This window comes from Dasypus novemcinctus, chromosome 6 (genome assembly GCF_030445035.2).
Source record: "Dasypus novemcinctus isolate mDasNov1 chromosome 6, mDasNov1.1.hap2, whole genome shotgun sequence".
Lineage (NCBI taxonomy): Eukaryota > Metazoa > Chordata > Mammalia > Cingulata > Dasypodidae > Dasypus > Dasypus novemcinctus.
In genome coordinates, this window is record NC_080678.1 from 11,572,234 (window position 1) to 11,595,680 (window position 23,447).

At 49.2% G+C, this 23,447-nt stretch overlaps 3 protein-coding genes across 8 annotated transcripts in view; 2 read left to right on the forward strand and 1 right to left on the reverse strand.

Annotated features, from left to right (window-relative positions):
- Window positions 1-4,250, forward strand: part of UROS (uroporphyrinogen III synthase) — a 29,827-nt gene extending 25,577 nt beyond the window's left edge. For 2 of the 4 annotated variants that reach the window (XR_011648975.1, XR_011648976.1), the window contains exons 9-10: window positions 815-3,768; window positions 3,826-4,250. Coding sequence is in view for 2 of the 4 variants with exons in the window: in XM_004446669.5 (XP_004446726.2) it covers window positions 815-913; window positions 3,739-3,903 (264 nt within the window). In the remaining 2 variants the exon portion in view is untranslated. Of the gene's footprint in view, window positions 1-814 lie in introns of all 4 variants that reach the window. The other 2 variants (XM_004446671.5, XM_004446669.5) reach the window with 2 other exon arrangements.
- A 2,813-nt stretch (window positions 4,251-7,063) lies between these two features.
- MMP21 (matrix metallopeptidase 21) lies at window positions 7,064-21,572 on the forward strand. The gene is made up of 7 exons (XM_058298167.2): window positions 7,064-7,241; window positions 11,523-11,988; window positions 13,118-13,257; window positions 13,551-13,692; window positions 15,248-15,505; window positions 18,567-18,739; window positions 19,007-21,572. Exons 1-7 carry the CDS (start codon window positions 7,086-7,088, stop codon window positions 19,304-19,306), a joined length of 1,635 nt encoding a protein of 544 aa, XP_058154150.1. The 5' UTR covers window positions 7,064-7,085; the 3' UTR covers window positions 19,307-21,572.
- Window positions 21,544-23,447, reverse strand: part of EDRF1 (erythroid differentiation regulatory factor 1) — a 43,427-nt gene continuing 41,523 nt past the window's right edge. For all 3 annotated transcript variants that reach the window (XR_011648977.1, XM_058298165.2, XM_058298164.2), the window contains one exon: window positions 21,544-22,334. Coding sequence is in view for 2 of the 3 variants with exons in the window: in XM_058298165.2 (XP_058154148.1) it covers window positions 22,160-22,334 (175 nt within the window). In the remaining variant the exon portion in view is untranslated. The remainder of the gene's footprint in view (window positions 22,335-23,447) is intronic.

Here is a 23,447-nt window from a genome sequence, read left to right on the forward strand (position 1 = left end):
TGTTTCCAGGGAGAGCCCTGGCAGGGCAGGGCCCCTGCTGGCGCAAGCCCACCAAGGGGCGTCTGCCACCCAGACGTTGGGTCTAACTGTGGGGCCGCCAGCTGCTAGCTGTGTGACTCCAAGGAAGTCAACTTCCCGAGGCTCCACTTAAGACACTGTGAAGTGGGACTGTGCCTACCTGTAAGGTTAGCACGGGATGAAAGTAGATGGTTTATGCAAAGCCCTTTGTGTGGCACCTGCCCCTTAGGAAGCCTGAGGGAAACAGCCAGCTGGCTGCTGTCCTGGAGTGCGTGGCACTGGGGGCTGCAGGGCCCACCAGGGAGCTCTGGGTGGGGTTTGGAAGGCTGCGGAGGCTCCAGGCGGAGGACGGCCGGCTCTTGACTCAGCACTTATCCTCCGTGAGGTGCCCCCGGCCTCCCCGGGACAGGCTCCAGATGACAGCTTGGCATGGAGGCCCTGGTGACGGAGACTCCTGACGGGGAAAGGCCCCAGGGCTGTGGCTCTTGCTGCCCGTGCTGATTCTTGGAGGGGCGAGATGACAGGGCCCGCTGCTGCCTTAGCTGGCCGGGCCACCTTGGCCCCCAGAACTAGAGGCCCTGCCCAGCCTGCCGGGCACTGTGACCTCCAATGCCAGCGTCATCCAGCCAGGGAGCTTCAGACTGGGGCCCGCAGTGGCCTCAGCCTGCGCCTGTCAACGTGCCTCACCGGACTCCTGCCTCCTTGAGCGGCCTGGGTGGGATCCACTCCCGCGTCCAGCCGGGGCTGCCACACGTGGGGGTGGCCGGGGATGGGCCAGGCTCACTCTCCCCTGCAGGGCGTTCCCGCCAGCATCGCGTTTTTCAGCCCCTCTGGCCTCACGTACAGTCTCGAGCATATTCTGGAGTTGTCCGGTGACAGCATCAGTGAGATCAAGGTGAGGAATTCCACTGGCTTCTCGGTCTTTATGTTTTGGGTGGTTTTTTGTTTCTTGCTTGTTTTCTCTTTGTTAATTGTCCTAGGGTTTCCTTGTAAAACCAAAGCCCTCCTGGCCTGGCGGACACCGGATGGAATTGGAAAGGTGGGGATTCTCAATCCCCAGGCCCCCACGTAAAGCCCAGCGTTGCTACTTCCTAGATGTCGTTTCACCTTGCTGAGCCTCAGTTTCCTCATTTGCAGCATGGGGGCACTTTTCCCTTCGTGGCCTTTCTAGACGTGCCGTGGCCTGTGCACAGGACTCGTCTTAGGATGAGGTGACAGAGTCAAGCAGAGCCCCTGGCTTCAGGCCTGGCACATGTGTTCGCTCCCTTTACTTCCTTTTTTCCATCTAAAAGTCTTGAAATTATTACCTGTTTTTAAAACATTCCCCTTTTTCACATCATCTAATTCAAAGGATTTACAGTCACTTTTCCAGGACTCTCTCTGATACACTGGAACAACTGGTCACCACCCTGTGGATAGAAATCTCCTTGGGCTGGTTTGAGGGGGAGCTGAGGAGAGGACGGGGTGCCCTGGAGCCAGGATGAGGTGGCTCCCTTGGGAGCCCTCGCCGTGGAGGGCTTTGGGGGCTCACCCATGTTGCCCACCCGTACACCTGGGAGGGTGGGACATTCACAGATGACGCTTCAGGCTCGGGGAGTGCTGTCCTGCCCGGGGTCACCCTGCCGAGAAGGAGCCGCGGCTTGCCTGCGAAGGCCAGTGGTAGGTCGCTGGGCACGGGCCCCTGTCCTCATGCTCACGGGAGCAGCTTGGCTGTCCATACAGTACTGCCCGGGCGGCACGACATGTGATTCCCACCAACATCAGGGTAGGCGTCCTGAGAAACAGGGACTGCCAGCCCCCGTACAGGCCCCGAGAGCTCAACCTGCCGGAGCAGATGGCAGTCTCCTGGCAGACGCAAGATGGTGCCTGGGCCACTGGGGAATGAAAATAACGCCCACCTCTCAGGGCTGGGAGCACCATGAGAGAAGACCTGTAGGGGCTTGGCAGAGCACCCGGCACCTGGGGCACACTTGCGCCCAGGCGCTGCGCCGTGACCAAGCAAGTGCCAGCACTGGGCTTCCCCTGCAAGGCCCAGCTCTGAGCTCCATGGACCTGGCAGGCCAGCAGGTGAGCCTGCTGGAGCACTCAGCTGCTGCCCCTCCGGCCACCAAGAACAAATCCAGGGGGCTGAAAACACAGGTGGAAAGGTATCTTACACCCAAACGGCTGATAAACCCCACTCTTCCTGTGACAATCATGTTTGTTGTTTACTGGTTCCCAAGCTCAAGGTCTCCCTCCCTCCCTCTCTGAAACAGCTTTATTGATATAACTCCATAGCATAAAATCCACTTTTTATGAATTCATATCTATAGTTTTAAGCATATAATTCTGTGAATTTCAGCATATTCACAGTTGTGTAACCATCACCACTATCTAATTCCAGAACATTTCAGCACTCCAGAAAGAAACCTGGTACCCACTGGCAGTCATTCCCCATTCCTGTCTCCCCTTCTCCCCTACCCCCTGACAATTGCTTATCTACTTTGTTTCTCTATGGATTTGTATATTTCATATAAATGGAATCAGACATGATCTTTTATAGCTGGATTTTTTGACTTAGCATAATATTTCCAAGGTTCATCCAAGTTGTAGCATGGATCAGTCCTTCCTTCCTTTTTATTGCCAAGTAATATTCCATTGTATGGATACATCACATTTTGTTCATCTCTTCATCAGTTGATGGGCATTTGGGGTATTTCTACTTTGGAGCTATTATGAGCAATGCTGACATTCATGTGCAAATATTTGTATGACCATGTGTTTTTATTTCTCTTAGGTTATACCTATGAGTAGAATTGCTGGGTCATAAAATAATGGTTTAACATTTTGAGTAGTTATCAAATTTTTTTCCAAAGAGGCTATACCATTTTTTCCATGCCCACCACCAGGATTCCTGTTCTCATCATTTTAAAATTGAATATGTGAAGCAACTTGTAAGTTGGGAGCACTTTCTATGTTCCGTTGTTTTAATGCTCGGGATCCTGTGGGTGTGAAGTGGATCTCCTTGTGGTTTGGTTTGCTTTTCCCTGGTCGCTCTGATGCTGAGCATCTGCTCATGTGCCTGTTGACCATTTGTTAGGTCTTCTTTGGAGAAACGTCTATTCATATCCTTGGCCCTTTTAAAAAATTATTTAGGTGTTTCTGTCTTTTTGTTGTGTTGTCCGAGTTTTTAATATAGTATGAATCTGAGTCCTTTATCAAATAGATGATTTGCAAAAATTTTCTCCCATTCTGTGTCTTTTCTCTCTTTTTTGGTGTCCTTTGAAGCACAAAAGTTTTTAATTTCTCTGAAGTCCAATTTTTGTGTGTGTGTTGTTGCTTGTGCTTTTCATGTTGTATCTAAGAAACCATTGCCTCATGCGCGGTCACAAAGATTTACACCTGTGTTTTCTTCTAGGCGTTTTTATAGTTTGATCTGTTGGGAGTTAATTTTTGTGTATGGTATGAGGTAGGCGTCCACCTTCATTCTTTCCTCAGGGCATGTCTGAAGGAGGGGGCGCTCAGCAGGGTGGCAGTGTGGGGGGCCAGAGGCCCACAGGCCTCTGTGGGACAGCAGACCCTGCCTCCCGTCCCGACCTGGGCCGGCGGGAGAAGCCTCCGGCTCAGCAGCACCGCCCTGCCTGGCTCCCACGTCCTGGGGAGGGAGAACCAGGGAGCTACGTGCTCTCCCGCCTGCCTCCCCTGCCCTCACGCTGAGACCTCTGTTCTCTCTCCTTGCAGTTTGCTGCCATTGGCCCCACCACAGCACGCGCCCTGGCCGCCCAGGGCCTGCCCGTGAGCTGTACCGCAGAGAGCCCCACGCCGCAGGCCCTGGCTGCCGGTCTCCGGGCGGCGCTGCGGCCCCACGCCGTCTGTGCAGTGGGCCAGGCGGCCTCGGCCCCCTGAGCCTGCCTGGGCCAGGGCCGCCCCCTGGGATGGAGCCAGGGCCTCAGCGGGCCTCCCAGGAAGCCGCTGTCCACCTGCTGCGGGAAACCTGAACGGAGCCACGCGGGATCCCGACGGGCCCGGACCTAGAGCTGGCGTCAGGCCCAGGCGCCCAGGACTGTCCTCCCTGGCTCCAGCTTGGACCCTGCTCGGCTTCCCCTGCCCACAGGGAGGAAGCAAATAAACCACCGGCTCTGGGCGCCTGCCCGCCGAGGCCTGTGTTCAGTGCAAGGCCGTGCTCTGAGAGGAGCACACCGAGGCCAGTCGCCCCAGGCCTGGTCTGAAGAATAAAATTTGCTGGGTGTGAAGTCGTTTCATTCATCCTGTAGGAAAGACCTTGACCTTGAGCAATTCTAACTCAAACACAGAGAGGCTTTTTCCCCTCAAAAATCTAAACCAGCGCTGGTCAGTCAGACTATCTGGTCCTCCCGTGGAAAGGCTGTGTCTGCAGGAAGGCCCTTCAGAATCTGACCCCAGACTTTATTTCCCCTTTTAGATCTTGGCGGGTGTTTCAGCCGGGTGTGATGAAACCTGTGTCTGTCTTTCAGTAACCTGTGAGCTGGGGGTCCGAAAGGTCACCGAGTGGCCCTGCACATCTCGGTCTTCTCCAAAGGTCGTGCCGGGAGGCATTTTATATCAAGCAGCCACCGTGGGCCACAGCGCTGGGCACAGCACGACATAGCGTTGGGAGAGCCCTGGAGAGCGGACATTTATACTCCCATTTTCTGGTGAAGAAACAGGCTAACGTTAGAGACTTGTTCAGGGCCACCCAGCCAGTGAGCAGCAGGCCAGGGCAGATTTAAAAGGACGAGATGAATCAGCGCAGGGACCGAGGCTCATTAAACCTCACATCAGATCAGCTTAGTGAGGGTCCAGGGCTCATGCTCCAGATCTCGGTGCGACCCGTTGAGAAATTCTGCAGCAAAGCTGCTGGGGTGACGACCTGCTGTTCGTCCACGGTCATTTTTCTGAATGCAAGGCAGAAGCTATCCCCCAGCTTCTCTAGAATCCTCCTTCCTGAGGAGCCCGTTTTACTGGTGCTACCCTTCTGCTTTGGGGGAGAACCCAGCCCCAAGCAGCCCGTGCTCAGGAGCCCTCCCAGCCCTCCCAGCCTGCAGCCCAGGCAGCCAGGGCAGAGCCCGTGCCGCGCCCTGGGCCTTCCCAGAGCAAAGCTGCAGCGTCCACGCTGGGGGCTGAAGGAACGGGGAGGTGCCTGCCCTGGTTTTAATTTCCTCCTCTAGGATCAGAGATGGCTAAATGGAATGTTAAAAATCACAGGCTGCAATATGGTCCTGCCGTGTAAGACTAGCCTGCAGTTTGTGCCACAGGATACTTCTAGGGTTTTGACAGAACCCGTTTACAGCTTACTTGAGGGGTGACCTCGCAGCCCAAGCTTGGATGTCACAGCAATGTTGTAGTGCTACAATATTGCCTCAGTGTTCGTTTGCTGTCTGTTTCTGTACTTTTGGCTAAGCAAAGGGGCAAGGACTAAAACCTTAGGGTTGTGAACTGAATTAAAAGTTATATAGAAAAATGTGTTTCTTTACCGTTGCTAACATTTCTTCTGAACCTTAGGCATCTCCTCTACTGCCTTAGTCAGTACAGTGAACATAATTTTTCTTTTTGCCCCTTCCTTTCCTTTCTGTTATTTTAAAGGACTGGGGCTAACTGCTGCAGACCTCTGAGTCGTTCTCAGGATTGTCATGTCAGATCATGGGTGCAGACATGAGGTTGAAGTGAAGCTGTTCTACTCTCAGGGCAGGGCCCTGTCCACTTTTCATTTTAAAATTGAGTATGGGGAAGCGGACTTGGCCCAGTGGTTAGGGCGTCCGTCTACCACATGGGAGGTCCACAGTTCAAACCCCGGGCCTCCTTGACCCGTGTGGAGCCGGCCCATGCGCAGTGCTGATGCGCACAAGGAGTGCCCTGCCACACAGGAGTGTCCCCCGCATAGGGGAGCCCCACGCACAAGGAGTGTGCCCCGTAAGGAGAGCCGCCCAGCGCCAAAGAAAGTGCAGCCTGCCCAGGAATGGCACCGCACACACGGAGAGCTGATGCAGCAAGATGATGCAACAAAAAGAAACACAGATTCCCGTGCCGCTGACAACAGAAGCGGACAAAGAAGAACACGCAGCAAATAGACACAGAGAACAGACAACTTGGGGGGGAGGGAGGGGAGAGAAATAAATCAATAAACCTTTAAAAAATAAAATTGAGTATGTGAGGGACTTGGAGCTGGGGTGGCATGGAGAGAGAGGCAGATGCTCTTCAAAACAAACAAGTAGAACTGGACAAAACTGTCAGAAACCACCATTTCAGGGCTTTGGAAATCAAAGGTAGGCAACGAACTGGGAAGCACTTACTGGAGAAGCTGCTGGAGCTTTGGGTAAGTGCAGCCAGCGGGGGTCAGTGGCCTTGTTGCCTGGAGCCTGCTCTGGCTCCTGCTCCCCACCTAGCTTGGGAGGGGGTGGGGGGTCCAGGGTTTTCCCAGTGGGGGGGCCCAGACAAGACCAGCATCTTCCCTGCCAGAGGGGCAGATTCCAGCGGAGGGTGGGGGGTGAAAAGCACAGTTTTCCAGTTAAAAGTGGTGAGTTTGAGAGGAAGCAAATGGGGAAAGCTGCAGCCTCAGGACTGGAGGTTGCAGACCAGGTTAGGTCAGAAACGTAGAATGTTCATCAGAATGTTATATCTGAATCACAGGCTTTTCCCTTTACAAACTTACATTTTCTACACTGGTCATTTTATCAAGAGAAAAAAGCCTAGAGGAACAAACTCAAAATCCCGAAACCCGGCCTGGCCCCTGGTGTCTGAGTGTCAGGCGCAGTTCTGGGAGGCGTGGTGAGAGGGCCGAGGTTTCCTGCCTCCACTGCCTCCCCCTTGGGGCCCAGGGCGCCGAAGAAACGGGCCTGGGGGCGCCGGCGCGCTCGGGGGAGGCGATCAAGCCAGGAGGACGGCAAACACCGGGGCTGGGAGGAGCATCTCACCCTGCCGAGAAGGGCGGCCCGCCGAGGCCCCCGCAGCCGCCAGGCACGCTTCGCGGCGGGGGTTGGAAGGGCCGGGGCGGGGGCGGCGCTCGGCGCGGCCTATAAAGCGGGGCGGCCGCGCACCTGCAGGCGGGCGGCGGCGCGCGCGGGGCCACGGCCATGCGGCCCGCGCCCCTGCTGCGGCTCGCGCTGCTGCTGTGCGGGCTGGCGGCGCCCGCGCGGCCCGAGGCGCTCTTCCACAGCCGCGACCGCTCCGACCTGCAGCCCAGCCCCCCGCGCCGGGCGCAGCCCATCGCCGACCCCCGCGCCGCCCAGGTACGGGGGACCCCGAGGGCGTCGCCCACGGGCACACGCGGGGCACGCGTACGGGCTGGACACGTGGGCGCACTCGTACACGTGCCCGCCTCCGAAGCCTGCACCGCCACACAGGCGCGCAGGTGCACACGCACGGCACACGCTCGCCCGGCAGACACTGTCCCCAAGGGCTCCTCCGTTTATTCTGTAAGTCGCCGCTGAGGCTCGGGGACAAGTATTTACTGAGCACCTACCACGGGCCGGAGGCGCCCTGGGCCAGGCAGCTCCCGGGCGGGCCCACCCAGAGCCCCGCACGGGCCGCGGGTCAGGACCGGGCGGTGCAGGCCGAGGGGGCTGCGGAGGAAGCTTGGTGGGCAAGTGGCCTCTGTGGCTGGCACCGCGATGGCATGCCGTTAACCAGCCTGCCGCGCTGGAACTCACGACAGCCCCAGGGGCAGCCTCTCGTCGGTGACCCGGGATGTCCGGGGTAGAGGACAGCCTTACATGGCAAGGCTCTTTCTAGGCACCATCAGGGTCTGGTGCAGGTGGCTTGGGCTCTGTCCTGACAGCATTTCTGGCTGTCATCTTGGGAGGGCCTCGCAGAGCTGTCCCCAGGACAGGGTCGCCACTGCCTGCGCTAAAACTGCGGTGACTTGAGTGGGGGAGGGGGTGCCACCAGCGGTGACTCCGTTGCCTCTCTCCAGAGGTCGCTTCCACCAGGAAGGTCAGAGGCGAGGCCAGGGTGGGCCAGCGGTGGACGACGACGCTCCCGAGCCTGCGCACGCACGCGGGCCCTGGCCGTCTCCACCGCTGTAAGGGAACGGGTGGGCCTTCCAGACCCGTCCCGCCTCTAAGGGAGGCCCAGGGCCGCGAAGGAGGCGGCCTGAGCCCAGCCCGCCGTCAGGTGTCCAGGGCCCGCTGCTCCCCACTTGTGCTGTGAGAGGCCCCTCCCGGGTCCTCAGGTACCACCCCTCAGGGCCCTGGAGACCCCCACCCTCCTCCCCGGCTGGGCCTCACCTCCTGCTGTGACACGGGGCCCTGCCCTTCCTTGGCCTCCGCCCTGCCTCCCAAGGCCTGTGTCTCCTCTTGCCTCACCCCAGTACTGCGTCCACCTTCAACCATGACCTCTGTCCCCAGCCCCACACCCCCGAGTCCACTCCAATTGGCCCACTCCGCAGGCCACACAGATGTCCCTCTGCCAGCCGACCAGGGCCTGCACTCTCAGGACGACATCCCTGTCCCCTGCCATGCTCTCTGTGCCTGTGCCACATTCTGGGTGAACAGAGCCACCCCATACCCTGGCCACCAACACCCCAGGCAACGAGCCTGGGCCCTCCACTGGGCCCACCGACCAGCAGGTGCTCAGAGCCCGGAGGCTCCTCTGCTGCTCAGAAATACCCCCTCCCTCCAAGGGACCCCTCTGCTTATTTCTCCCAGCTCTGCATCCAAATCTCACCATCCTCTTCAACTACCCATGGAGACCACCCCCTAAACACCAGCTGTGCCCTCCCTGAGTGACATCGAGAGCTCTTCCAGCCCCCAAACCTGCTCTGCTGTGCAGTTCCTGCTGCTCACATGACCTTTGCCCCCTTACCATCTGCCTGACTTCCGGAAAGACTTCCCTCTCATCTCTACAGGTTAGGTGCCTGCGCCTGTTCCCCACCTTCCTGGCCTCTGCCTGCTGGCCTGGCATCCCATCTCCTGAGCCAGAGTCAGGCAATACGTGACAGGGTCACTCCACCCAGCTCGTGCTCCAGCGCTTGGGGGTGGGTTTTTCACGGTGTCTCTGTGCTTTGGGTGGGAGCCCTCAACGGGGGGCAAGCATCTTGCTTTCTGTGGCCCCACTTCTATCACAGGGTCTGATTTATTGAAGGGACTCAGGAAATGACCACCAGGATTCATTCGTTCTTTCGTGAACACATGAAAGAGCCATGTCTAAGGCCTCTTTCTCCCCCCTAGTAATAATAAACTTTATATTTGGAGAAGTTTTAGATATACAGAAAAATTATACCGAAAGTATAGAGAATTCTCCTATAACCCCACACACATATACACTCACACAGTTTCCCTTATTAACATCTTACTTTAGTGTGGTACATTTGTTACAATTGATGAGCCAATATTGAAGCATTCTACTAACCAAAGTCAATAGTTTACATTATAGTTTATACTTTGTGCTGCACAGTTCCATACGCTTTGACAAATGTATAATGCCATGTATCTGTCACTGTGGTATCATAGAGAACAATTTTGCTGCCCTAAAAATAGGTGTTTTCCACCTCTTCATCCCTCTGCCTCCCTTCTGAACCCCTGGCAACCACTAACTTTATATCAACATTATAGGTTCTTCCATGAACATAAGATAATAACTACAATAACAGTAAATCTACTTTGGTTGATGGCTACAGTCCCCCCTTGTGTGTTCATTCCTCAGTATTGAGAGATTTGGGATAATGTTTGCTGTGAAGGGGACTTAGCTATTATGGGGCATATGAAAGGGACTGTTTTGCTTACAATTGTAGATACTACTTGTTCTTTGGGAATGGGACTTGTCCATCATTGTTTTGCTGGTTGTCTAAGGCAAGCCTGAAGAACTGGAGCGTAGGTGTTGGCCACAATTTGCTGGGATTCAGGGCTCAACAGGCATGTGAACAATCCAAAGATTTAAGTCTCTGGGAGAGATTTCAATGGGTATATTGAAAATTACAGATTCAAATAAAAGGAGTAGAAGAAGGAGTAGGGGAATTATAAATGAGTATAACTATGTTATTGGGGAAATAGATTAACATATATCCCCAAAAAGAGCCTGCTGAAGGGGTGTTGATTTCATGAGGCCATATGCCTTGCTTCTGGTGTCTAGATGTCCCTAGAGCACTTTTGTTTGAGGCTTTGTTTACTGTGGCAGTTAGTGAGATCTTCCTATGACCTGCATAAGCATAACCTCCAGAATGACCTCCTGATTCACTTTGAAATCTCTTTACCTTAGAAGTTCTTTTTTATTTACTATTTCCCCCTTTGGTCAAGGTCTTTTTCCACATGCATCACTGGTTAGTGCTTGGTAATAATCCTTCAGCGTCAGGGAGGCTCACCCCTGGGATTCATGTCCCATGACAGGGAGAAGTTAGTGAGTTTATTTGCTGAGTTTAGCTTACAGAGGCAGGCCTCTTTTAAACTGTCACCTTCCAGAAATTTCCCTTGAGTATTAATTTTTGAGATGAAGTGCTCATACTTTCACGCATCCATTCATCTTGGCAGAACATTATGTCCCAGACCTGGGGCTAAAAGCTGGTCTGGGAGGCTGTTCCCCTGTGTCCTCAGATCCAGCCACTTCCCTGGCCCCTTGGGCTCTGACTCCCTGCTTTCAACTAGACCTCAAGTCATTTCACACCAACAAATCCACTGATAGAGAATATCAATGCTACTCAATACATGTACTGTATACTATGAGCACATACCAATACATATAACTATATGCAGACATGTCATTCTACATATTATATCATATACAGAATAATCTCACACATAATATGTAATTATATTCTATAAATTATAATACACATATAATCTATAATATAAATGTACACATATCACAATATTTATGTATTTAGTATCTTACATGTTCTATAACACAAATGAATAGCTAACATAGTATTTTTAAAAAATATTTATTTATTTCTCCCCACCCCGCCCCATTGTCTGCTCTGTGTCCAGTCTCTGTGTGTTCTGTGAACCCTTGCATTATCCAGCAGCACTGGGAAACTGCGTCTCTTTTATTACGTCTTCTTGCTCTGTCAGCTCTCCGTGTGTGCAGCGCCACTCCTGGGCGGGCTGTGCTTTTTTCATGCGGGGCGGCTCTCCTTGCAGGGCGCACTCCTTGCACGTGGCAGCACTGTGCCCGGGCCAGCTCACCACACGGGTCATGAGGCCCTGGGGATCAAATCCTGGACCCTCCCTACGGTAGACTGTCGCGCTCATCAGCTGAGCCACTTCCGCTTCCCTAAACATAGTCTTTAACAAATGCTAGGAAGGAAAGTCGAGTTAGAGGACCCAGTTGGCTTGCGGCTGTGTTGGGGTGTGTCAGGGTGTGGCCGTTGGTGTGTTGGGGTGTGTGGGGAGGTGTTCACCATCGCCCCCTCCTCCCCAGGACCTGGGCGCTACCCCAGGCTGTGCCGGGAGAGAAGCCCCCCAGGCCGGGGCCGAGAGGCTCGGCCCCATTCTGACGACCTCCAGGGTGGGTTCCAGGGTTGGGAACGTGAGGTGCCCCGAGGCTGCCTCCCGATGCCAGACGTTTCTCTCCCGCAGCGATTCCTGTCCAAATACGGCTGGGCCGAGGTGCCCTCGGGGCCGGGGTCTCGGGACCCAAGAGTCTGGGGGTCCAGACCCGCGAAGGCCGCCCTGGGAGACGCCGTGCGCAGGTTCCAGCGCGCGAACGGGCTGCCGGCCTCCGGGGCGCTGGACGCGGCGACGCTGCGCGCCATGAACCGCCCGCGCTGCGGGGAGCCCGACGCCCCCGCGCCCCGTGTCCGCCGCCGGCGCTCCCCGCGGGCCCAGGGGTCCTTGGGCCGCAGGCGCACCCGGGCCTTCGCCAAGAAGACTCTGAAGTGGAGGCTGGTCAGCGAGGGCTACAGCGGGCAGCTCTCGGTGGACGAGCAGAGGTCCATCTTCAAACTGGCCTTCCGGATGTGGAGCGAGGTGACGCCGCTGCAGTTCGAGGAGGATCTCACTGTCCCCGGGGCGCTGATCGACATAAAACTGGGTTTTGGAAGAGGTAAGAAGGGCGCAGGTGGAGGAGCAGCTTGTGCAGCGTCACGTGGGGTCCTACAGCCTCAAGTAGGATCCTGGAGCCTCCAGGAGGGTCCTGGGGCAGCACATGGGATCTTGAGCCACCTGCACCTCTTCCTTGCTTCCACCGGCAGCAAGGTGGTGGTGATCCCTACTTCTGAGGCTTGTTACCCCACACTACCTGCAGAGGCCCTCACCTAGCCTAAGCTCACTGCAGGTGTTGCTCTTTGAGATCTGGGGGGGAGGGATGCACTCATCACCCTGCTGAGAGCTGTCAGGGGGCAGAGGGGTACACCCACCCCAGTCCCTCTCCCCTCCACAATGGGTTACCCAGAGAGCCGAGGCATGGTCATCTGGGGTTGTTCACCTGGAGAGCTCAGAGTGCTCCCCAAAGCCTAGCTTGGTGCCTCCCCCCCGACTCCTGTGGAGAAGTGGCTGTTTGGAGTCTGCTGAACTGAGCCAGGAGACCTGGCTGCTTCCAGCACGGTTCCGCTACCTCCTAGCTCAGCAGATTTGGACAAATTGCTTACCTTCTCTGCAGTCCCGTCTGTAAACTAGGGGTGCTAAGGGCTGCCTTGCCCATCCCGCTGGATGAAATCCCCAACGTGAGGAGTAAATGAGACAGCTTGTTGAAAATCTGTCCAGATGAAAGGGGGGCAGCCGATGGGTAGCACCTCCTTTATTTCAGGACCTGTCAGTTGTTAGGATTCAGCTCAAATCCTGTCTCCTCCATGAAGCCCGCCAGCACCCCAGGCCTATCACCAACACACACCTTCAGCAGGAGAATGTCTCTCTCTCTCTCCTCTGCTCCGCACCACTGGGGCATAGCTTGGTTGATAGCAGTCTTCATATTTAAAAACACACCGTACGGGGATATCGTTTTTTCAACAGCCTGTGTCCCCACACTCCTGGCCCTGGGGATTTAACCGTGAGCGGAGCTGGGCAGCCGTTAGCAGCCCCATGACAGATGGGAAGCGGGTAGCAGGGGCTGCACTGGCTCTGCTACTGGACAAGCTCCCGGAGGGGGGACCGCCTCTCAGTATTCCCAGGACCTCTAGGGAAGGATCTGTGGAATGGGTGCCCCCGACCCACCTGGACCGCCCTCCCCATACCAGGCCGGCACCTGGGCTGCCCCCGGGTTTTCGACGGGAGCGGGCAGGAGTTTGCCCACGCCTGGAGCCTGGGTGATATTCACTTCGACGACGACGAGCACTTCACTCCTCCCTCCAGCGACGCCGGCATCAGCCTTCTCAAAGTAAGTGGCCCCGGACCCTGCGGACCGACCGCCGAAGCGGAGGGCAGGGCCATGCAAGGCTGTCGGCAAACTCGACCCAAGTCCGAGAAGGCCGAGTTTTTCTAGTTACGTGTCTCCGTTCTTCTGAGAAAGTGAAGCAGTCTCCAGTGGGGGTTCCCCACGTCTCGCCATTGTTCCCCTCGACTTAGCACAGCGCGAGGCAGGAGAGCCTGCCCTCGGTATTGGGGCCAGTCCCAGCAGCACCCAGACACCCAGAATCGGTGCAGCACTGACAGTTTGCGCTCCACTTCTAGGTGGCTGTCCACGAAATTGGCCATGTCCTCGGCTTGCCTCACACCTACAGGACAGGATCAATAATGCAGCCAAATTATATTCCCCAGGAGCCGGCATTCGAGTTGGACTGGTCAGACAGAAAAGCCATTCAGAAGCTGTACGGTAAGACTGCTCGGGGGGAGGCCCTCCCCAGAGCTCCCCAGAATCCTCAGGATTCAGAGCACAGCAGGACCCTCTCTCTCCCCACTGGGAGGCTGTTCCCCAAAGAGCTCAAAATAGTTCAAAGTTGACGTCACCCAAGAGTAGCTGCTCCCTAGCTCCATGATGCTAATTCTTTTGGTTGAAAGTGGCCTTGCTGGGGAAGTGGATGTAGTTCAGTGGTTGAGCCCCTGCCTCTTACATATGAGGTCCTGGGTTCAATCTCCAGTACCTCCTTTTAAAAACAGTGGCTGTGCCCAAACCATAGCCACAGGTGGGGAACAAACACACTCCCCCGCTGCTGTCTCCTGTGGTTCTGTACATGCCACGTTATCTTCCCTGGGAGAAAAGTACAGAACATGGTGGTTTTTAAACACAAGTGGGCCACCCAGGCCATGGAGTTCTACAAGAACTAAGAGAACCAGAAGCCACAGGGAGTTCACTTCAATCCCAAGGCCAGGAACAGCTTATCCTTGCCAGATAAGCTTTAATTGTTAATGGTTCCTGCCACCGTGCTGGTGGTTACTTATTCATTTGACCGATCGTTGTGTCCCCCCTAGCTGCTAGAACAGAGGGCTCACACTAAATGTCCTTTCAGGCTGAAGGGAAAGAGAAAGGTAGCCTCCTCTTGCCATGTAAAGGTCCCAAAGGGGACCAACTCCAAGTCTGTCCTGCTCAAATCCTCCTGTTCTTGGCACTACTGTCTTTGAAACAAAAGCCAGGTGTTTTCATTTTCCAGGCTGCTGTGACCAATGCCACACAATGGCTTGGCTTGAACAGGGAATTTTTTGGCTCATGGTTTTGAGGCTAGGAAGAGTCCAAAACTGAGGTTTTAGCAAGGCTGTGTTTTCTCCCCAAAGTCTGTTAACAGCCGGGTCCTGGCTGCCAATGATCCTGGGGGTTCCTTGGCTTTATCACAGCTTCTTGTCCCTTGGTGATGTCCTCTTTCTTTTCTGGGTTTCTCTGAATTGCTTCTGCTCTAAAGGACTCCAGTAGTCTGGACTAAGGCCCACACCTCAACTAAAATAACGTCTTTTTAAGAGATCCTATTTCCAGTGGGTTCACAGCCACAGGAATGCGGGTAGAGATTAAGAACATGTATAATTGGGGTACATACTTTAGTCTACCACACCAGGACACATCACCCCAGTGGAAATCTTATTCTTGTGTGTGCCCAGCACCAGCCATCTTCCCTCTGATGAAGACAGATTGGCCATCAACAGGGGCATCAGCTTTATCTGGGGGTGATTATATAATTTGGCATCCAAATCGAGACACCTTTGAGGGTGACCAGAAGAGCCGACTGTGGGCCAGGTTGTTGCAGGTATCCTGGGTCACTCCAGCCCACTTGGCTCAGCCAGAGAAGGCCTGCGTCCCATCTCACAGGGGGCCTTCCTTTCAGACTTTTCAATAGAGAACTCCAGCTTGGCAATTCTCTACTCAGGTCACACATGAAAGCAGAACAATTGGTTTCTACACCATGTGGCAAATGACCAGATTTTTCTTTTCTTTTTTTTAGGTTCTTGTGAAGGTTCATTTGATACTGCATTTGACTGGATTCGCAAAGAGAGAAACCAATATGGAGAAGTGAGGGTGAGATTTAGCACATATTTTTTCCGCAACAGCTGGTATTGGCTCTATGAAAATCAGAACAACAGAACACGCTACGGGGATCCTATCCAAATCCTCATAGGCTGGCACGGAATCCCAACACAAAACTTAGACGCTTTTGTCCACATCTGGACATGGAGTAGAGATGAACGTTATTTTTTTAAAGGTAAAAGTTCTTTAGGGATGGTTCCATTTCATTTTTTAAACAAATGCTTTCAGAATAAACATTGTGGGATCCTAGCACAGAACCTATGGTCAAGCTTTTGTAATTTCTTGCTTAATTTCTGTCTGCTCCGTCAGACTACCATGAGAATGAGGATCGTGTCATATCCGCTCATCTTTTTGATAAGGCACTTAATTCATTGAAGGACTCAACGTACTGTGCTAAGCTGAGGTGTTTGCCAAAGAACTAGAACAAAGGGCCCTGTCCCACACAAGTGTTTTTTTTTAAGATTGATAAAACTGACTGTATTAGAGTGGGGAATACAAACTAGGATGAATGTATCCTTCACACACAATGTAGACAGGAATATCACGAGAGGATTTTCAGATTAAAGTACATTAAAATTTGAAATCACAATGGCATATATATACACACACATATACTTGTGTATTATAAACATTTTAAATATCTGGCAATATAAAGTATGGGTGAGGAAGTTGAGCAAAGAGAACTCTCAAAAATTGCAGATGTAAGTAGTAATTGGTACTACAAGTTTAGTAAAAAGACCTTGCATCATGAAATAATGGTGTTCTTTCATCATTTGTAACAAATGCGCCACAACGATGCAAGGTGTTGGTGATGGTGTGACATATGAGTCCTTTATGTTATACATAATTGTTTTGTAAGCTCACAACTTTTCTAATAAAATATAATAAAATATATAAAAGAAAGCAAGACCTTGCTCCAGAAGCATAATGCCAATGCACATTTATTCTACCTAGTACAGAATATAAAGCGATAACCTTGGAAACCTCAAAATATTCTGAGGTCATTTTCATTATTTTCTATTTCAGTCTTCCTCCTTTTAAGAGATTAGTGGTCCAGTACCCCAATGACATAAAGCTTGACCTTGTAGCTGGCATTAGGCAAGATACATGAGAAAGGAAGGAAGAGTGTGGATTTGAGAGCTGGATTAAGCCTGCCATGGGATATTTTCTCTTTAACATTTGGGTTAGTGTTCCACCATAAATTTGGGTTCCAGACTGAAGAGCTGTACTGAACACACAATTGACATGAATCCTAAGTAGATCTGCACTGATAATTGGAGGTTCCTCGAGCATAACATAGCCCAAGTCGAATGATACATGGCCTTCTTTTTTTTTTTTTTTTACTAAACTAGCAGTACCACACAGGTTTTCATCTGGTTATGGAAGAAACAATACACAATCCTTGGAAGTATACCAAGGGGGGAGGAGGAGCCGAAGAGGTGATTGATCACTGTCATTTGGAATCAAGATGTTGGAGCCACCCAGGAATAAGTGGCTTGACCTAGACTCGAAAAGGGCAACCAGTAGTGTTATGTGGGGGGATGGGTATGAGGAAGACAGGAAGCAGAAGCAAAGCCTTAGAGCTGGGGATGAAAAGGGCATGGCTGTGACGTTGAGCTTTTTGAGATGTGGCAGGAGACTTAGGAGGTAGGAGATTTCATTGGGGTAACAGGGCTGGCTCAGCAGATCAGTGTTGTGCTGAGGCAGAAGCTGAGAGGTGGGCCTGGGGCTGGTGGGCGGGAATGGTGCACTTGCAAGGAAGGGCGTGTCTGGGGATTTCTGCTGCTGCTTCCTGTTATTCACACAGCACCTTCTCACTACCTCCCCACCCCTCAGGCACTGCTTGGCATAAACCCAACAGCACTAAGCCAATCACAAATTTGATCTTGTTATTGCCTTTTCTTTCTCTCTTCCCACACATTGATTAGATCAATACACTCTGCTTGAATCTTAGTAATATAAACTTACTGTTTTAAGTTACTCAAAGAGTTAAGTCAAAGTGAACTCTTATATGCAGATTTTACCCTAAGAAACCCCAAATATAATTATTTTTCCCTCACTTCACACAAGGGGAGAATTATTCAGTTACATAAAGAAATTGCCGTAGGGCAGACATTTATAGGTCGGGTCTTTCAGAGTTAGAAACACATCTTTCTGAGTTTTAAGAAGTTCCAACGTATATGCTGGCAACATTCAAAGAATCTTATAGAATTAGATCATGGGCAATTGCTACAATACAGCTGTATTTCTGTATTTTATTTTTGGAGCTTTAAAAACATCTTACATTTAATTTGCTGTGCATACTTTAAAAATCATCCCCGTTAAGAGTGAACTGCATCTCTCTCCCTCTAACTGGACACACTTTGCACTGTTCTCAATGGTAAACCTTCACCAGAATATTCAATGTTGGTTGTTAAAGAATGCAACCACTTTAGGTATTCTGTGAGTCGTGATCTCGCTGCACAGATTTATTCTATTGTGTGCAAACGATATGCCAACCATTCAGGACTAGGAACTAACAAGTAAAGCCTAGAATAATCCCCTGCTGTTTCAGAGCTTGAAATTAGCATCTGGGACACAAAATGAAATGGAACAACGATACGTTCTAATTTCATAGGACAGTGGGTACAAAGTCCACTTCATTGGAATTTGGGAGTTCTGGGATGTCACTCTGGCTCAACCTTGGCTGGCTGAATTTGGGAGTCAATTCAACTCTCTTTACTCCAGTTATGTTTAAAATGAGAAGGGGTGGTTAGATAAAAATATATGATCTAAAACACTGGAAAAAAATATAACCCAATTCTATGCATCATGACTAGTTCTGTACAAGGGCTTATGTTGACTAAGTTAGGAAAATGGTTCAGGGCAACCCATCTATAGTATAAAACAAGAAGGAAAAAAGGAAGCTCTCTAGATGAAAAAGACCGTATCATTTTTGTTTTGTTTTGCTTTCAATGACAGCCAATAGTTCATTGGCTGAGATGTACTGTGAAAGGCAGCCGACATTCTAACTGCAGCAATGATGTGGAAGAGAACTGGATTACTACGGTCAAATCTAGAAAGAATTCAGGGCCTAGGCCTTACTCAGATCCTGAAAGTCCTGCCGCTCCTGGAATCATGGCAGAAATCCTAATATAATTGACTGGGACCCACCTATATTGGAAGTTGTCCTCTTTGTCACATTCCCTGTGATTCAATATTAATAAATCACATTAATATTCTTGGTTGACTCTCAGGAAATCAATACTGGAGATATGACAGTGACAAGGATCAGGCCCACACAGAAGATGAACGAGGAAAAAGCTACCCCAAATTGATTGAAGAAGGATTTCCCGGCATCCCAAGTCCTCTGGATACTGCTTTTTATGATCGAAGAAAACAGCTAATTTACTTCTTCAAGGAGTCCTCCGTAAGTAGAAAGCTTTCCAACCTAGTGTTTATTTCTGTCTCTAATTGCAATTTGCCGATAACCAAATCCTTAGTTAAAAGCTGTTCTTTTTTCTGTTGAAAGTGGAAACACACAATTCCTGCAGAATTAGGTATACATATATAGACAGCAATGGCAGATCATTCATTACATATGGCAAATTAAAAACCTTCAAGTCTAAAGAACTTTGCGCAAAGCCACAGCTGTACTTATCTAATAGCTATAAACTGCTTTTTATTTGCTTTGCAGGTGTTTGCTTTTGACATCAACAGAAATCAAGTACTTAATTCTTACCCAAGGGAGATTACTGACATTTTCCCAGCAATAGTTCCCCAAAACCATCCTTTCAGAAATATTGATTCGACTTACTACTCTTATGCACACAACTCCATTTTCTTTTTCAAAGGCAACGCATACTGGAAAGTAGTTAATGACAAGGACAAACAACAGAATTCTTGGCTTCCTTCTAATGGATTACTTCCCAAAAAATCTATCTCAGAGAAATGGTTTGATGTTTGTGATGTCCATGCATCCACACTGAACATGTAAATGAGAAAAACAGGAAAACAGAGATGGTTCTAGGATTTCTCCTCTAGGAGAAAAAGTCGTTTCTTTTACAAAGAAAACCAGATGTTTATTAACTAAAGCGAATACAGTTTCCTAAGTTAAAATCCAATGGAATAAGCATTACTTGAACTTTTGAAATATTAAAAAAAATTCTCAGGCAAAAAATAGTTCAAGTAAACTTTTTAGGAAAGGTTAAAAAAAAGAAAAAAGACAGCCTGAGGAAAGCCTTTGCTTTCCACTCTATACAGCTCTGTGGTCGTGTTCCCAATACGTCCTCCTCCCCCGCCCATTCCCCGCCCCCCTCACGGGTACAAAGGAAGGCAGCCCTAGCCATGGGCTCCAATCAGCAAGGACAGAGATGCTACCCGCCCTGTAGCATGGAAATGATTTTACTGCACTTAAGACTTAGGTGTTCTATGGGAAAGGTTACAGAATTCAAATTAACTACATTCCAGAATCCTTGTCATAATAATTTTATTTTCCTACTACTTGACAGTGTACAAAAAAGGTCTTCATGTGTATTTCTCTCTTGATTTTCACAACTCTGGCAGAATGGCAGGGAAAACAAGACCATGCCCATCTAGGCAAGACACTAAATAAAGCTCATTAGTTCTATCCTGCCAGAACTCAAACAAGTATAGTGCCGGAGCCTTACCTTCCAGCTCAAGCCCAGCACTCCTTATCCCTTTCTTCTTGGTCTCTGCGGTGCTCTCTGGTCTGCTTACACAGGCCTATATCCCCACAGTCCTGCACAGAACAGCTTTTCTGGCTCTCGAGAATTCATCTAAAGTACCCCCACCCACATCCCTGCAAAGCAGGAGTCACTTTACACTGACAGCTTATTTATGACCTGACAGCTAGATTACTAAAATAAGACTCTTGAAGCTAGTTGCATAATTTTATTTTTCTCATTGCATTTTATCTAGGATAGGCATTAAGACCCTTTACCTTTTACATAATATGGTCATCGTCATTTCTTACCACAAACACAAACAAAACTCCCAATGTAATGTAATGATGTAGACAAAGTTTGGGACTGAAAAAGATTCAATAGTCTCAATGACAAGGCCACAAATAACACATTTTTTCCAGGGGGACCTTAAGGAGTTTTAATTAAATTAAAACCAGCAAATTACAAATAAATTTTGACAGGCCTTTTTCCCACTCATAGGAACATTCATGTTATTGCTTTGACAAGGGAAGATTGCTAGAATTTATATTTTCTAGTTTCAAAATGAACTTCCCTCTTGATTGAAAGGCTGTTCAGCTATGGAGAGGGGCTAGGAGACAAGATAAACAGCCCTAAGTTCCTAACCCCAGCTCACTGCTACATTAGTATAAATATCCTTTTAGGATTCATTAACCCAAAGGAAGATTTATAAACACTAGCGAATGTCCAGTTTAACTAGAAAACAAAAGACAATCTTACTGTCTGTTTGCTTGCAACAAGGAGAAACAGGATTAGATAGTGGTACTGATACAAGACATTGCTGATTTTGTACAAATGCTTTACAAATTTATGCAAGACTGTAATGCATCCATACTAACTCTTGAAAAATGATGCAAACTTGTCCCAAGGACAATGCAAGCTAAGCAAACAAGAAAATGGACAAATGGCAAGAGAATTCTCTTGTCAAGCTATGGCAGACATCGGTGAAAATGCATTAAATACCCTATGTAAAAGAGAAAGCAGTTTGTAAAATTTCAACTTAAAACCAGAGTTTCAGACTCTTTCCAGGATAGCTCAAATTCCTGCAAGGAGGCCTGACTGGTTGAGTGCAGGGACTGCCAGGCCTGCAGTAAAAAACCACCACACACAGGGTCAGGGGAATTGGTGGCCTATCTTCTTGTGCTCCAGCCAGGCCAGCAGATCTGAAGGCAGTGCAGTTCTCACTACAAAGGTGTCACACCCCTACACCCAATCCATCAACCCCAACAGAAAAGAGCATGCTTGATATTTATGTTATTTCATCTTTCTTGAAACTTGAGAGCATTATTATGACAGGACAAATACAGCCTTGTCTATATGTAGCAATGGAAAAAAAGAGAGTATATGTGTATACAACTGGACAAAATCCACAGAGCAATAAATCTAATATTCTAGTGAGAATTTAGTGGATGGCAGAATTTTACTTTTAATGTTTTGCTCTATACTTTGTAAAATTTATTAAACCAAGTTCAAATCAAAACACAATGTGAAATGGAAAAATACAAAGACATTTTAAATAAATACTTTATTTATTCAAAATAGCTTTCTTACCTTATTCACAGTTTCAAGTTTAAAAAGAAAAAGTGTGGTAGTACCTGTTCTTGATCATCTGTTATACAGAGTGAAAGAGCTAATCCCTTTGAACATGCACTAAATACAAAGAATTGCACGGAGTCATGTCTCTGAAAAAACCCTGCACCAGAACTAAAAAGGGCACATCTAGGTGTGCGATTTAGAAGGAAATGTTGTAGATGTACAGGAGTTTCTTTAACCCACTAGAGTCAGTAAAATCACTTGGATAAAAGTACCTCTAACCCAAGTAACATTTTATCCAAAATAGTCATATCTTAACACCATCTATTGTACTGAGGTACCATGTACAGCTCAAAGAAACAAATGCCGGAAGCTTTAGGTTTGATTCTGATTTTAGCACTTCAAATGAAGGAGCCAAAGAACCTGACCATCATCCGTCTGTCATGGGAAATGACAACTCTGTGTTTCCACGGCTTTGTTTGAAATGGACATTTCCCTCATATTTAATGAGACGAAGCACCAAGTGGACAAGCCAGTCCCGTGTTTAGAAGGCACTGATGGCATTTCAGCAGAAGTAGACCCATATGGAGAAGTCACTGCACGGCACTGCTGCCGCCCCCACTGCCACCGCGCATGAACTGCTCCATCAAATATATGACCACGTCAATTCTTTCCAAAAGGGTTGCACTTTTGTTTGCAGTAGCTCTCAAAAACTGGGAGTAAATGTGCTTGTTGGTTTTGAGGACTACATCTTCTTCAATGTTACTGCTGGGGTTAAAAATAAAAGGAGAAGTCGAGTGAACAGTGATGCCCCCATGTGTACACAGAGAACAGGTGTTCTATAAAATAAAAACGCTTCATTACTGCCTTCTATCTGTTGCTCAGGGGTTCTAGACATTTACTTCAATATATCAGTGAATCAGTGAAAACAAATACTTTTTTTTTTTTAATACAAATATGAGTGCCTACTTCTACCAGGAACTCCTTTTAGCACTGAACAATATGGACAAAAATCTCTACCTTCATGGAATTTACATTCTATTGAATAAACAATTACAAAAATAGTGTCAGATGAAAAACACTATGAAGAAAATAAAAGGAAGACAGGCTAAGGCATTGGGGGGGCAGTTATTCAATATTTCCTCTATCCTTTAAGTCAGTATTAAATATTACAGGGGTGGCTGTGCTGCCATTTACTCTAAAACATAATTCATTATAAGAGCTAAAAAGTTTTCAGAACAAGCAACAAACTTAAGTTTTTGTTAAAACTTTAGACAACTATACAGTACTCTCTGACTGAGGGACATTCTTCACATTAAAGTGCTACTGACATTTTAGAGTCTATCTAAATTTAAACTGATAATAATCAAGGCAACAGCATTTAAACATGACAAGAGATGTTCAAATTTTGAATTTTTCTCCACGGACAATGGTGTCACACTGTCATTCTAGCTGGATGCCTAAAGAAAACTGATAGCTGCTGAGATCATAAATTTTAAATCCTTTGATTTGTTCTGATCATACTTCTGAATCTTAAATCTTCACTTTCTAATTTCTACAAATTATTCCCTTCTTTAGTTATCAATAGTTTCAATGAACCATGAACTACTCAGAAGGGTTCCATCATTTCAGAGGGTTATCTTTTCTCCAAAGGTAATTATCTTATATTCTTTTATTTTTTTTCACCCATCTTATATAACTGGCCAGGAACAATACACAAACCTAAAGGATTTGTTCTTTTGCACTGTAGCATACGATTTTCCTCCCTCAGATTACTCCTAATTTTTAGTTTTACATTATATTAAATCCCAAAGCCACCAAAAGGTCCAGAGACCCCAATTTGCTAAAAGCACTGAAAATTAAAATACAATACAAGAGCAA

Coding starts and splice junctions, on each gene's coding strand:
- MMP21 (XM_058298167.2), top strand. CDS start 7,086: ATGCGGCCCGCGCCCCTGCTGCGGCTCGCGCTGCTGCTGTGCGGGCTG. Junction 11,989..13,117: donor AAAACTGGGTTTTGGAAGAG/GTAAGAAGGGCG, acceptor TCCCCATACCAG/GCCGGCACCTGGGCTGCCCC. Junction 15,506..18,566: donor TGAACGTTATTTTTTTAAAG/GTAAAAGTTCTT, acceptor GTTGACTCTCAG/GAAATCAATACTGGAGATAT.